The sequence below is a fragment of the Phymastichus coffea genome, unplaced genomic scaffold, assembly GCF_024137745.1.
Source record: "Phymastichus coffea isolate CEN01 unplaced genomic scaffold, Cenicafe_Pcof_1.1 PCOF00048, whole genome shotgun sequence".
NCBI classification, from domain to species: Eukaryota; Metazoa; Arthropoda; class Insecta; order Hymenoptera; family Eulophidae; genus Phymastichus; species Phymastichus coffea.
Genome location: NW_026706859.1, coordinates 71,540 through 86,491, shown reverse-complemented (window position 1 = coordinate 86,491; position 14,952 = coordinate 71,540). Strand labels below are relative to the sequence as shown.

At 40.2% G+C, this 14,952-nt stretch overlaps 1 protein-coding gene across 2 annotated transcripts in view; it reads left to right on the top strand.

Annotated features, from left to right (window-relative positions):
* Positions 1 to 14,952, top strand: part of LOC131665255 (putative epidermal cell surface receptor) — a 28,417-nt gene that overhangs the window by 12,542 nt on the left and 923 nt on the right. The window contains exons 2-12 of one of the 2 annotated variants that reach the window (XM_058937027.1): positions 7,262 to 7,831; positions 8,210 to 8,509; positions 8,594 to 8,786; positions 8,865 to 9,079; positions 9,151 to 9,503; positions 9,579 to 9,849; positions 11,160 to 12,383; positions 12,898 to 13,096; positions 13,305 to 13,800; positions 14,079 to 14,442; positions 14,666 to 14,856. In XM_058937027.1, coding sequence (XP_058793010.1) covers positions 7,262 to 7,831; positions 8,210 to 8,509; positions 8,594 to 8,786; positions 8,865 to 9,079; positions 9,151 to 9,503; positions 9,579 to 9,849; positions 11,160 to 12,383; positions 12,898 to 13,096; positions 13,305 to 13,800; positions 14,079 to 14,442; positions 14,666 to 14,856 — 4,376 coding nt within the window. Of the gene's footprint in view, positions 1 to 7,261; positions 7,832 to 8,209; positions 8,510 to 8,593; positions 8,787 to 8,864; positions 9,080 to 9,150; positions 9,504 to 9,578; positions 9,850 to 11,159; positions 12,384 to 12,897; positions 13,097 to 13,304; positions 13,801 to 14,078; positions 14,443 to 14,665; positions 14,882 to 14,952 lie in introns of both variants that reach the window. The other variant, XM_058937028.1, reaches the window with a different exon arrangement.

The following is a 14,952-nucleotide window of genomic DNA, read 5'->3' as shown; positions in this document are numbered from 1 at the left end:
GGATGACTCTTACCGATTCACCTTTAATCGGGGTAGTCAGTAAGCTTCCAGCCATTTTTCATTAGCTGACAATGCGCGAAACAGAATGCTGAGTTTGCGCGCGCAAGAAGCTATTTCTGGAATGTCGCGCACACCCAGTTTATCTGACCTTTGCAATGTTCACTTTGACCATTACAAGCCAGGATTAACAGTCATCAGCTTAACGCGATCGTTTAACATATTTTCGATGGGGAATGGAATGCTCGCTTACACAGAGTCCGCGCGTACAATAGAAAGCCGGTGACTTTTCACTGATCGATAAGTAAAAGTTGTGTCGTTTCACTTTAATGAAATACCTATCTATATCGGCTTGGCGGGGCAGCAACGGCGGCGACAGCAGTACATAGTTAGGAATTTCTTAACGGTATATCTAGTCGCGAGCAGAGGCATATAAAACTATTATTATAATAGGAGTAGGAGCACGTCTCGCATCGAGAAATTCGAGTCACGTTAAATTACACGTTCCGCGAAGTTGCTGGCGATGTGCAGCGGTGGCCATAAACAGAGAAGCCAAGCGATAACAATGCTAGTGTGTGCGCACGTAACCGGCAAAACTTTCCAAGTGACAGTTTCACTCATTTCAAGTCTGCCTTTCACATGATAAGAGGCGCAACTTTGAAAATTCGACACTGCTGAATAATCGTCGTATGGAGAAACGTTGCCCCGTCGCGGTCCACTTAGCTGCCCCGCAAGTGAAAAGCTACGTGTACGGGATGACTCGTTGCGCGAGAAGAGGGGGGAGGGATACGGTCACTCAATTGTTTTATATCGGATTTGACAGTGGAGACACTATAGAAAACGCGGCGGCTTTCGATTCGTGCACCGCCGCTTTGGAGAGTGAAAAATCTCCATTCTGCGCACTGGTTCTGCAAGTCGTGCTGCCCGCCCGCGTCTCATTATAGTCTATCCCTCTCTCTCTCTCTCTCTCTCTCTCTCTCTCTCTCTCTCTCTCTCTCTCTCTCTCTCTCTCTCTCTCTCTCTCCAAGAAATTGCCATTCCTTTAAAACTCCAGCTGCATTTCACTTTTTTCTACTCGGCCGCTATCCTCTCGTTCACGCTTGCCTGCGACTTCACCACGATTGACAATGAATTGTTTCACTGTGAAACTTCAATTTTACGCCGTGGAATATTAAAGACAGGAAATATCATTTCATAAATTATTGGCACCGCATACAAATCCTTCTTTTTTTTCCTAATCGTTTTTTCCTTTTTTACCCAATCGCGAAAAATAAAGCAGCACCACTTGTCGTAATTTGCTCGCATTTCCGTGTCAACGTTACGAGATCCAGTCAGTTGGCAAGGTGCGAAACGACAATTTAAAAAACTACGTAATCAGACTGCTAGTATACGAAATTTTGGAAAACCGGAGCTATAAAGATCAACGTTAAGTATATCTCGCTAATAAAATCATGCACTTCATACGCAGTGCTCGGTTTATTCCTCGAAACGGACATATGGAAATGCTCGATTGCCCATCGATTGCCCAAGCAACGCGCATCCTATCTAATTGTCTGTGACACGTCTTTCCATTTTGTCAGCACGCGAGAGAGCAGCACAGAAGAGCGAACGTGAAAAGGAAGGCCGCGCATTGTCTGTTAATCCGTTGCATTGATTGCTAAGAGGCATGTGACGTCTGTCGCCATCCGCTTGTTTGCATAGATCGCTCTTGCCGACGAGTATAGGCAATGCCGTTGGCCTCGGCATAGCCGGCAGCGCGCGCGCACCTGCGGATCTCACACATGCGCGAGATGAAAAGTCAAGGGACTCGTAATCCTATACACATGTAGCCGCTACGCAGGTGCACGCAAGACTAGATGCGAGCGCGCGAAATGGCTAATACCGTTTTATCAAAATGAGCTCTAATTATGCGCGCCTCGCGGTTATACTCTCCGTCTAGCTACCGCAAGCCCGTTGCACGCGAGAATGCGCCTAAAAAGCAACTGCAATAAGTCAATTTACTTGTGCGCTGCGCAAGAAAAGCCGGCGCTGGCATGTTATGGTTCAGTTGCTTTATAGCGCAAACTCGACCTTGACATATTAAGATGACGAAGGCGCTTTACGAGCGTATAAATGTACGCCTACACCGGGAAATCACGCGTGGGCAAATGACGTGTCGTGGCGCAAATATATGTACAAACTTTCATATCTGCGCTAATCTTTGCGACTGCAGTTTCATTTAGGACAAACATTTGCATTTAGCTTGCAGGAGGTTAGATTTAATGCTATTACTTGGTATTTGCATGTTGAATGCTATACGGACAATTTTTAATTAGCAAATCCATGTGAAAGACTACAGATAAACAATCATAATGTTACTTTCCAATGTCATCGTTTTAAGTTCACGTGTCGTTGGTTTTTACTGCGAAAATAATGAAGTTGGCACAAATAACGACAAGTTGCGACGAGAATTCTATTCGATGACCGGCTTGACAAATGCGTTCTACTTGAAAAACCTTTTACGTCAGTCTAATCGTAAATTCATAATTATGAGAGTACTTATTAGCCTTTGAACGCAAAAAATGAGTTACGGTTTCAAATGGAATATGCATGAAAATAGGTCAGCGACGTTGTAAAAAAAATGCTGCAACAGTGAAGCGAAGACGAGTGTTTAAGCGGTTATTTTTGCACGGACACGTTATGAAAGTTTGTCACGCTTTGACGTATTTTCTAAAGAAGAAAGACGCACTGATAGAAATCTCCTTGGAAAATCAAATAATGTGGTTGTTGTATATGACAGCTTTAGAAAACCATGCGCATTCGAATATACACATATATATGCATATTAGTTTTCACCAAAATGCGCATTAAATCTTCTACAAAATACAAAATGGTCCGGGAAACGGACTTGGCGCGCGTGCATGAGGCAACAAACCAAATTAGGAGCAAGCGGCAGCTGCGATATACTTTCCCGGCAAATAAATAAAAGCCGCGTACAACTGGTAGCTAAATGCTCGAGCGGCAAATAAATAAGACGGGCTGCAAAATGGATTCACGTGGACGGCGATGGACGTCTCGCTCGTGCGAGCAACGCGATACGCGCCCCCAATAAGTTATGTTCGCTTCGTCGTCCGGCCACGCACGGACACGGCTCGTACGCAGAAGATTAGGAAGAGCAGCGAGAGCGCGCGCGCGTGCGCGCCCACGCGGCGTCCGCGAGGAAAGAGGGGCACGCCGCTAGGCACTGAATAATATATACCGTTCTCGAGCGAGGCATGGAAGTCGCTTACGGCGCGCCGAGGATCACCGTTAAGCTTCGCCATTCGTGCTAAACGCCCCGGAGTCGCTGATATAACTTTGGAAACTATTGCTAGGCCGACTCTTTTCCGTGGAAAAATCTGGACTCTTTGACCGACGCTGGACTCAACGAAGAACGAAATGTCTTATAATCTTCCTACTCGAGTCGAACTCTTTCTACGTTTTCTGTTAACAAACGGCATGCTCAGGCTCAAAGCTTCACTTGTTTACCTTGTATTTACATACGTGAAAGTATAACTCTTGCAAAAGATCAGTTGCTCAGCGCTGTGCAAACGTGGAACAGAAAAATATGATTTTAATAAAATACTCGCGGATCGTGGCGTTAAAAGTGCAAATATTGATCGAAGCTAAAAAGACGATTGGCGAAAATCGAGAAGCTGGTTTTTCAGTTGCACAAGCGCAGACACATACGCCGCATAAGTTGACATTACGCAATATAACTTGTTAGAAAGCTCGTTCTCTTCGGTTGAAAAAACAATCGACGCGTAAAACAGACGGACAGCCACGCATATAATATCGAGATATGGAAAAAACAGAAAACGAAAAAATTATAAGGTATGATTTTGCCGGGAGGGTATACAGAACAAAGGCGTTGCTTTTACGAGTTGCGGAAAATAAAAGCCACGAATTACACTCCGAACTTTTCTTTTCCTCGACAGAGCTGTAAACGCGCGCGCGCGTTATAAAATTCTCTTCCGATGAAACGGACAAGCGTGAACGAGGTTTTTGCGCGGGCGATATCACCCGCAGAAGGAAAAAGTAGAATCGCGATCGACCGTATTAAATGCAGAAATCGAAGAAGAAAAGCAAAAAAATGAGGCAAGCCGCAGCCATTTCACACCTGGCAATTGCACGTTTGTTTGGCGCACGACGGGACGCGACATGTAGCCGTAAGGATGCGTAGAGACAGCGAACGCAACGCGGAAGCGGGTTGAAAAGTCACGGACCGCGTGGGGTCCTGTTCGTACGCAAGTCTACTTCTGCTTTTTTGCCGATGCCTCCTACTCGCAGCTTTTCCTCTCGGAAGCAATGCGATACGCTCGACCGAACCACGCGGGAACTGTGCGCTGTCTATCGAGCGACTCGTGATAATTTTTTTTTTAGCAATTGCAATGAATGTTCTTTTCTTCAAGGAGCTTTAATCGGGTCTGCGCGGTATGGTATTATTTCCATCCCGATGACACATTTTAATTTAATTTTTAATTCGATATAATACGTTTCTAACTATGATAACGTTATAACGCGGCAAATGACGTAATTGCACGGTGTTCTGAGCAAACCGCTTGATAAACAAAGTCGCCAGCCAATTGCGATATGACATATTATACCGTATCATCAATTAAAGTGCAATATCCATAAATTCTAATCATTGTATCAAAATGTCTTGCGATCACAATTAGCAGCGTAAATACACAATGAACGCTGCGTGCGAATTATAAATTTATCACGCGCCGATGGGATGACTTGTCTAGAAAAAATTCCACTGCAGATCTGATTGAAGAAAGCAACTAATGGGTATCAGCAGCTATTCGACAGCCAATCGTAAACTAAAATTGAAATCTCGTGGAGAGTCTATTACATCAAAATTGTAACACGTCGTGAATAAAATAAATAAAAATAAGTACGATATCGACCACGCGGAAGCGTCAAAATCTATACTTTCTAATTACGTTATATCACCCTCCCTGTGGCAGACAGCGCGCGAGAGAGTTACGCAAGCCAAAGCGCTGCTTCTCATAAATTCCATCAAGCAGTCCTGTCTCGTATCGTCAAAAAATGAGCTCTCCTTCGACAAGTGTTCACCTGCGCTTTTAGAGAGTGAGAAAGAGAGAGAAAGAGAGAGAAAGATGGGCTCGTGGTCGTGTCTGGATCGTGGATCTCGTTGCACGCGAGAGAGGGTGGTGACTTTCTATATGCCTCATCCTGAGCGCGAGCTATCAAGATCTTCGTTTCACTGCCCACGAAGAATTCGTCCCGAGTAGTAAGTGCCGTGGGCCGTGAAATAAAACGGTCGATGGTCTATGGGAAGAAAAGGGTTGCATCGTGTTGCGATGATGATGATGATGATGAGCGGCGCTGTTTCTTCACCTCAGTTTCTCTATGGCGGCTTCTCTCTTTGTAATGCTTTTGTACATGCACTAGCGTTTCAGCTATTACTTCCGTCGATGATTGCCGCGGTCAAGTTATTTTTATCGTTGCTTACAAATGGAATTTCATAACTGTAATCAAAGCTATGCGTATTGTGTTACGAAAGGTCATAATATTTGTTGTAAATTGTAAAAACTTCTTTTTTTATCTTACAATGGATAAAACTCCTAAAAATACCTAAACTAAGTTAATTTCTTGTTAAATGCCGAGAACATCGCTCTAAGGATGCAAATCGTTCGCAGGCAGAAAGCACTTCACAAAGGAATATTAGCATTCTGCTTTCTTTGTTTCTCACGGTCACATTTCTATCCAAACATAACTATATTACTTACTTTCTTCTTATAAAGAAGTTCACAAAATAACAAAAAAAAGGAGCGACAAGCCGCTCTAATGGCCACGAGCGTGCGATTTGATTCATTGCAGAAAGTAATCCATTGTGAATTCCACGTGCTTTCTCAAAATTTCTCAGGCTTTATAAACAATGGGGTAGAAGACAGTGAGATATTAATCGCGCTTAATTGTCCTACAATTCCGTTTGATATTTTTCAAAAAGACTCAATTAATTACGAAGATAACATAAAGAGCTTCTAATAAAATGCACTGGTATGAAACAATGGTGGCGCCGAGCTTGGAGAGCTGTGTAAAGTTTCAACACGAAAACGCACAATCACGTGCATTTTCGAATTTTAATTTGTCATGTATCTGCTACATAGATGTGTGTCAAGGGTGTGGCATACTTCGTTTTACCTTCTTGAATTTTGCACGGCGCAAGCGCTCTGCTTACTGCGGATTCCTGCATTTGTTGCTTATTGCAACGACAGCTTATGAGTTTTCAAATTCGCGTGCGTACATGAGTATAATGAAAGCATTCGACAGCTGTTATTTCCTTCCTTACGCGTTATGCACGCGCGTACTATGTTCAGGCTGTCGGTCTATGAGGTGACCATTTCTTTCATTAAGCCAAGAGAGATGTTCGCGACCCTAATTGCACTCTCAATAATAAACTTGTCAATATTCAAAATGGAAAAACTATCTTTCATTACCAACTCAACAGTCAACCTAATTTAACGATGAGTAGATGTTTGCAAGATCGGATGAGAATGACCTTTCTTTTTGATTGCCCATTGTTCGATTCGCCGAGATGATTTCTACAATGCTCGCGAAGATACGCCACTACATACTTTGCATTTAACGGGGTTTTCATTATCATGAAGGTCGCCAAAATCTACTGCTGCTGTGTCTTTCCTAAGCGACAGTACGTGTATATCAGCCATCGTAACGGATTGACCCTCGAGAAGTGAGCGATAATGTACGAGGATACACGCCTTGTTCCGTGACGTCGTGGAACAAGTTTCTTTCCTTTTAATGTTTCCTGCTTCGTGTAGATATAAGCGGTCAAGTTAGAAAATGCATTTCTAATAACATTTAACATCTCAATTTACCGCGTCAAACTATCACGTGTTATACATTACGATCTCGTCTTATATTTGTAGCAGTATTTTAATTAATTTCCGACTTGTGGTAGTTTGATGTTAGTAAATTGAATTGTCGGCATGCGGCAATCAACTCTTCACGACTCTTAATTTCGGTATTAAAAAGCCAATTTCAAACAAAACCAACGTAGAAAATAATAAAAAAGCAATTCTATAACGTAGAAAATAAGATTTCCAAGAAAAAGGAAAGGCACTTTTTTTTATTCATCACTGTCTGACAGAAGCTCTTCCTGTACTGGCCATAAGAGTACATACATAACTCTCACGTAGCATCTGTTTGTCCTCCTTTACTTAAACGACCTCCATCCGTTTCGATCTGCTTGCAGGCAAGGACGGCGACATTGTGCCAGGCGTGAAACCGTTGGATTCCGAAGTCTCCGCGAAGAAGACCAGCAGCGACGTGACTCCACCGGACTCGAAACCACCCATTGAACTCAAGAAAAAGACCATCGCCGAGTTTAGTAAAGCCAAGCCTGAGATTAAACATCAGAAACCGTTATCGTCAAAGGACGTCAAAGTTAACGATGGCGTCGAAACAACTACTCAGTCAGCCGATTTCGACACCACCACGTGGTCAACTACCGTCGACGAAAAATCGATGAAATTGGCGGAAAAGGTGCCTTATACTATCGAACTGCCATTATTGGGGCGAAGCGAGTCAATCGCACAGGTGACGACGACGATGACGCCGACGTCGACCACGCAACAACCAATCTCTATTTCAACCACCACCGAGGCTACTAAAAAGATGGAATCCACGACGACTGTGGTGGGAACGGCGATGTCTCGTGCGAGAGCTCTCAACGTTTCGGCTGGCGAACCTACAAATAATTTGCACTCCAATACCACTGACCTCAGTGATGTCAGCATGGACGACGAGGATAGGGAGGTGGAAGGTAAGTCGTGAGTAAATTGAGAATGGTAATCATCGGCCATTTCGGCATATTGAGCAATCAACTCGCGAATACGTTCGTGGAATAATTCATTAGCCTGAAAAGAGAATTGTTCAGAAAAAAGAAACCGAAATTCTTCCGAAAAATGTAAGATTCATCCTTTTACGGTTATCCGTGGTGTCATGAGCATTTTTCACATATTCACATTTTTAAATTGCTCTTGGAAAATTCGCAATTGAATCTCGTGTCTTTTTCGACAATAAAGTAATATTTTGAAATAAATATCAATGAAACAAAATCCAAGATATTAGAATGACATCCAAAAACACATTGCTATATAGCTAATCGTATTGATTAATGTTGTTTTTGGCGCACTTATAGGTGGAGAGTACATAGCCTCACATAACGGTACATCAGCAGCAAACGTAACAATGGTAAATCCATTGTCAACAGTTGCCCCTATGTGTATCGATGGTAACCGTACTTATGCCATCGGAGAAAAAATCAAGCGAGGCTGCGACGAGCAATGCCTATGCGGTATGGGAGGTAAAATCATCGATTGCGAGCCCATGTGTCGAACACCGTTAATCAGAGCGGGCAGGAAAAACAGTGATCCTTTTTGTAATGCTCGCGAGCTGCCAGAAAATCCGTGCTGTGCTATTTTAGTTTGTAGCGATTCTGGTGAGATACATTAACAGTGACTTTCTATATGCTATTACATTAATTAACGCGTAATAATAAATTTCATTGCAAATGTTAATTTAGCACCCGAGCCAGACGAAACTTGCGTTTTCGGCAACACAACTATTGCGCGTGGACAGAAACTTGAAGACGGATGTTCAAAGATTTGTATTTGCGAGGCAGGAGGTCATTTGAAGTGCCAGCAGAGGTGTCCCCCAAATGAAACGACGACTGGTGTTAACCAGCACGATCGCTGCGTTGTTTTGAAAGATCCTGGGTATTACAGATTTCCAACGAAATTATAAATGATTTTAATTGGAAGCAATTATAATACTTTATGACGACTGATTTGCAGAGACCCTTGCTGTAGCATTACATTGTGCGACGTTACTTTGGGCGATCATGAAATAAAGCCCGAAGGTCCAGCGGATTTGTCTGTCAACCTAACGGACGTAAAGGTACTTAATTCGACTGCAATCAAGCTGAAATTATCCTCAAAGTTACCAGACGAAGTCACGGTAGAGATTTCAGAAAATAATCATCTATGGAGACAAGTCAAACCTACCAAAGGTAAGCATTGTGCAAACAAAAGTTGATCTAGTTGCAATCCCAATATTAAGTAATTGAATTTTATTTTCCAGACGGAATACTATCGAATTTACAACCAGGTCACGGCTATTATGTTCGTATCGTGGAAGGTCCGCGAACAGGTCAAGCAATTCATGTATCATTACTCGCCGAAGTGCCGAAAGCTAGCGTTACGGAAAAAAGCGAAAAGGGTACTTGCAACCATCGCGGTAAAACCTACAAGATTGGTGCCGAGTGGCACGATGAATGCATTGCGGTGTGCTTCTGCAACGAAACCGCTCAAGTTGAATGTGTCACGATCGAATGCCCCACGGACTTTGGTCTCGACGTGCTTGATCCTCACTGCTTAGATTGGGAAACTGTACCGCCCAATCACGTGCCGAAAGCTCCAAACTGTTGTCCACAAGTACGTTTGAAAATCACACCATAAAAAAATTATTGAAACGGATGAAATTGAATTACGTGGTAATCATTTTCGCAGGAAGTTCGATGCCGAAATAACGGATCATGCATGTATGAAGGCAAAATGTACGAGAATTGGTCGCAGCTGCCAACCAACATAACAGGTTGCGAAAAGGAGTGTTACTGCGAGTTTGGAAATGTGACCTGCAATCCTATTTGTCCACCTGTACCACCGCAGCCATCGAGTACTCTTAATTGCAAACCACAAAATGCCATTCTTACCTATTTGCCAAGTGACTCTTGCTGTCTACACTGGGCTTGCCCCCCTTCGAGTGGACCGATTGGACCAGGTATGCTTTATATTTATTTTTACAAAACGTTTGCGTTACATTTTGTTTTATTTGTGGAAAGCAGGCTGTATTTGTAGAATATGTGCTACGTTTGACGATGAATTATTTTGGTGCTTGAAAAGTTGCTAGCTGCAACAGTTGCAACTTATTAACCATATGGTGATGGAAAAGATTTTAAATATGTTTAAATACAATCATGGTGGTCAAAAATTTTGAAACATTGTTATGAAGCGAAATTTACGATTATGTAAAAATGCGTTTCGACGTGTATATACATTTTTATATTGTTGAGCATACGAAAAATAATGTAAAGCGGATTTGGCGGTACTCGGTTGTTTTTAAATACTAACACAGGCAGGATCCACGGTGTATTATTTTGCGAATGCGTCAAAGCTCCCAAACGGATTTAAAGTTATTTGGCGTTTTTCATATTACCTTGGTTTTGGACCCAATTGCTTTATACGAAAGGTATATTGCGTTAAAATCACCTTTATTTGGCTGACCCTGTTCCTTTTAAAACCCCTATACGGACTTGCTATTGACACTACTCGACATGCATTCTAAAATATAATGAGTTCCATGTACATATCTTTTATCCAAAGTACTTGTCATAGCGACAATGCATGCTTCGTTAGTGCTGTATTAAAGCTTTGGTTTGTAAAATGTTTATGATTTGAAAAGTATGTGTGCATTTTGAAGCATATACATGATATAAAAATGCTTTTTATACTTGAAATTTGTAGATATTGTAAAAATTTTGTAAATTCAATGAATCAAAATCATATTTTGATATATTTTTAATATATTTAATTGTTCGCATGAAATTTATCAAACTCTTTATTATTTTACAAATGTTTTATCATTATTTTGAATGTTACAAAACAAATTAAATTTTTTTTCGAAGATATAAAGTACATTCAGTTCCTGATTTCAATCAATGATATTATTAAAAGCTTTGATAATTTACAGATTTTCAATTAATTAAAGATGAAAATTCTTGACTTATTGTTATTACATACCTGAATAGCAATAAAAATATTTTAAATGAAAATGATAAGCACCGAATGCAATAAAAAAAATTAAGCAAACTTGTTACGTAAATATTTAAAAAACGTATTTTATACCGAAATAAATTTTTTATTAGTTTTCTTTAATAGAGTAAAAGTCATATATTATAATATTAATATTAAAAATATATCCAAATAATGGTATAAATATTGCGTAGCATGCATGGACAGTGGACTGGCTTTTGTAAAATTTACATTTAAAACTTGATAGAGTGACCCAACGCCGACTATCTTAAATTACAGGAATGAACTCGACTACAAGCGTATTCCCTGGTCCTCTAGCTATAGACACAACGGCCAAGCAGTCAAAAGATAAAACACAGTCTAGTAAGCCAAGTCAGAAGCCTCCTCAGGCTACGTTGTTCCCATGGCTCACTACCACTCATCCTCCCCAACCTCAGTTTCCTCCTAACTCTGATGTCGTTCATTACCCCATGGACCCGGGTCACCCTACAGTTCCTTACATTGGCCCCTATAATCCTGACTTTAAGCCAACGCAGCCGAGCATAGAAGACGTTTTTCATCTGGATCACACGGAAAAGGTGGCTTCAGTCAAAGAGAAGAACAAATCAAAATCTGACTCGAAAAAACCCGTGGATTTGATCAAATCTCATAAAGATAACATCGATACCTTCCCGGGTCCTTTAGCGCCCGATCGTTTCCTTGAGAAACCCCACATTTCGGAAAAACCAATCATCTCACCGATTTCTAAACCCGCCAGTCCAAACAAACTTCCGGGCTTAAACAAAGATCTTCCAGGACACGTTGAACAACCACAATTCATACCTTTGAATGTGCCCGATCATGATTTCACTCCAGCCAACGGTGAAAATATTCCGCAATCTCATTTTGATACCCTTGTGGAAAATACAGCTGCTGGACCAGCCTATGGATCTCGGCCTGAAGATCCCAATAACGTCGTACCAGTGTCCAAGAAAAAACTACCAGTTTCAGATGAAAAAGGAAAACCATCATCCATCAAGATCTCTCAAAAGAATCCTGATGCCATCCCAGATGAACTATATCATCTGATCAATCAACAACATCCAGGCTTGATTGAATTGAACAACAAACCACCTACGGGACATCCTGGACTGTATGATATTCATCAAGAAATCGCTACTGGAGATAAAGGTCGTCAACCATATCCTCAGCAATCAGACTACTTTGGACCTTCGAAAAAAGGAAGCAAGCCGCAGATATTTACGCAAAAGGATGAAAGTGGTCAGACAACCTATCATGTTCATGCGGCTGAAGTACCCAGTACACCTCAGCAATTGGAGGACTTACTTGTTCATATTGCTCAGCATGATCCTAATGCAAACCTGTATCAGCAACAACATTATCCTGTACAGCAACAGCCTGGTGAATTACCTCCACGTGCTGGCGATCTTAACCCAGCTCAGGCTGGTGTACCATCACATCTTGGTCCGCACGGATTTGTTCCTCAAGATGCTGGTCAGACAGGTGCGTTCGTTGAGGATGCGCCGAGAATATTTTTAATTCGAATGATTTTATTTTAATATATAGATTTAAATCTAATCCACTTCGTTCATTAATTTTAAGACAATAGGTATTGCTGGATTTCAATTTTTTACGCGAAGAGTATTGTTATATTTTTAAGAAATCCGCGTCAAGCCATCACGAATGCGATAGAATAGTACAAAAAATTAAACAGCATAGACGATAACTAATAATAGTGTTTATAAAACTGTTAATAAAATTTTACAATGCTATTGTAATCCCTTCCAGCTATACAACGTAAATAATAAGTTTAAGCATAAATAATGAGGAACTAAAATAATCAATTAAAATATTTAACTAATTCAAATATATGCTCAAAGTTTACTCGAAATTCTTTCCCCATCTTAAGCTTTTATTTTTATAAATACGCATGTATTGAAAAGTCTATTACAACGCTGAATAAGCCAGACACTCTGTTCTTTATATTTAATCTAATGAAGTATACTTTTCTGTGCAGAATATGGCCACGGTCTTCCACCAGTCAATCCATATGAAATATTAGGTCAAGCAAATATACCCACACCTCAGACGTACGAAATAAATGTTGAAGATTTGCGAGCGATAAGTTCAAACAGTGTACGCTTGGTGTTCTCGGTGCCTGCTCTTTTAGTCGGACTACATGGCCGAGTGGAAGTTCGTTACACAAGCGACTTATCGTAAGTATCTATCAAACATTAATTTTCTATTCATAAAAAATAAATTAATACTACGTTATATTTATGTATTACATCGTTGCATACTTATTATTCTATCAATTAATAACGGGATCATTCATTTTATTAACCAACAGTCTTCTTTGATAAAGAAAAAAAACTTGTAACAGACGTTTTAATTTTCAAATAATTTATCATAATTTTATTGCAGGAGTAGTGAACCTTCTCAATGGAAATCTCAAACGTTTGCTCCTCCTGGAGATCTAATTGACACTCAGGAACTTGAATTTGATCTGAGTGGTTTGAAACCTGCAACTACATACAAGCTTATGATAATGGTAAGGTTACGTGATTTGTCCAATGTACATTCAAGTAGAGTCTACGAAGTTCGCACACTCGACAAACGATCGGGAGCATCGGTACCAGCTGATCTCAGAATTGATCCTGAGTTCAAAGTTATTGATGTTAATGCCACCTTTGCTGAGTTCGAGTGGAAGAAGTTCACCGATTACGAGTTGCAGTTTGTTGACGGCATTTATCTTATGTACAAAGCCGCAGATGAGAAGACTTATTCTGTAACGCCATTGTTACATAGAAGCGTAAATCGCTACGTTCTTGATCATTTGAGACCGTTGACAACTTACGAAGTTCATCTCAGCACTAAAGATATTATCGGACAAGCCAATGTCCTGATCAACGGTCAAAGGGTAAAGATTTCTTAAAATTATTTCTTTACTAATTTTATACTAATAGTCATGGCTTTTCTTATAAAGACTCAAATAACAAATATAGTAGTAAAATTTTTTACATCAATAATTTATCTATATTGTATTATTTTAGTGAATTAAAAAAAAAACTGCTAATTTTATTCCATGAATTTGTAGAATGTATCACATTTGTAGGGAAAATAAAATTATACTTATATTAGAATTCGAGTTATACTGATAAATAAACGATGCATAACCGATAAATTATCAACTTGCAGGTTAATTTCACAACTAAATCGGAAGTAGATCCGTATTCATTCGACATTAAAGTAGAAACCAAAAATGTCAAAGCTACAGAAGTCGAAGTAGCGTGGAGTGGTGTACCAGAACCTCAAGATAAATATGTTAACATTTATAGAGCAGTGTACAAGAGCGACAGCGGTAAAGAGGATACGAGCACATTCAAAATTGCTAAAAAGGATTCGCCAGCGAAAACAATTATTAGCGATTTGAAACCAGGAATTCGGTATCGTCTCTGGATAGAGGTTTACTTGACCAACGGTAAAGTCAAGAAGAGTAACGTTCAAGACTTTGTTACCAAGCCGGGAATTTCGTTACCACCCGGTGCTTCTCAACAGCAAGGTAACATTCAATTTTTATAAGTGTTAGATTATTCATTTTTTTCTACATAAAGCTCTATAATTATTTCGAATTAATTATAATTATGAAAATAATGTTGTCTTTTTACAATTTTTTATTTGACATAATGCGAAAGTATTTTTCATTAATAGTTGATGGCTTTGCAATAGGTACACGTCACCTTGCAAGGAGTTTACAAAATGAATGCTGACTTTTTGATTTATAGGTAAACTTGCATCGGTATCTCTTCACGAAGGTGACTACTATGGACCGCTGGTTATAGTTGCAATAGTAGCTTCATTAGCCATACTATCGACTTTGATTCTTCTAATGATGCTTATGAAAAGAAGGACGAGTAGCAAGGCTGATATATCACCACGAAAAACTACGTCAGCCTACGACAATCCTTCCTACAAGGTAGAATTACAACAAGAAACTATGGGTAATTCACTGCTTTTTTTTTCCTTTTGTTCATACACTTTATATTTTTAATAGTCTATTTGTGTTAAGCCT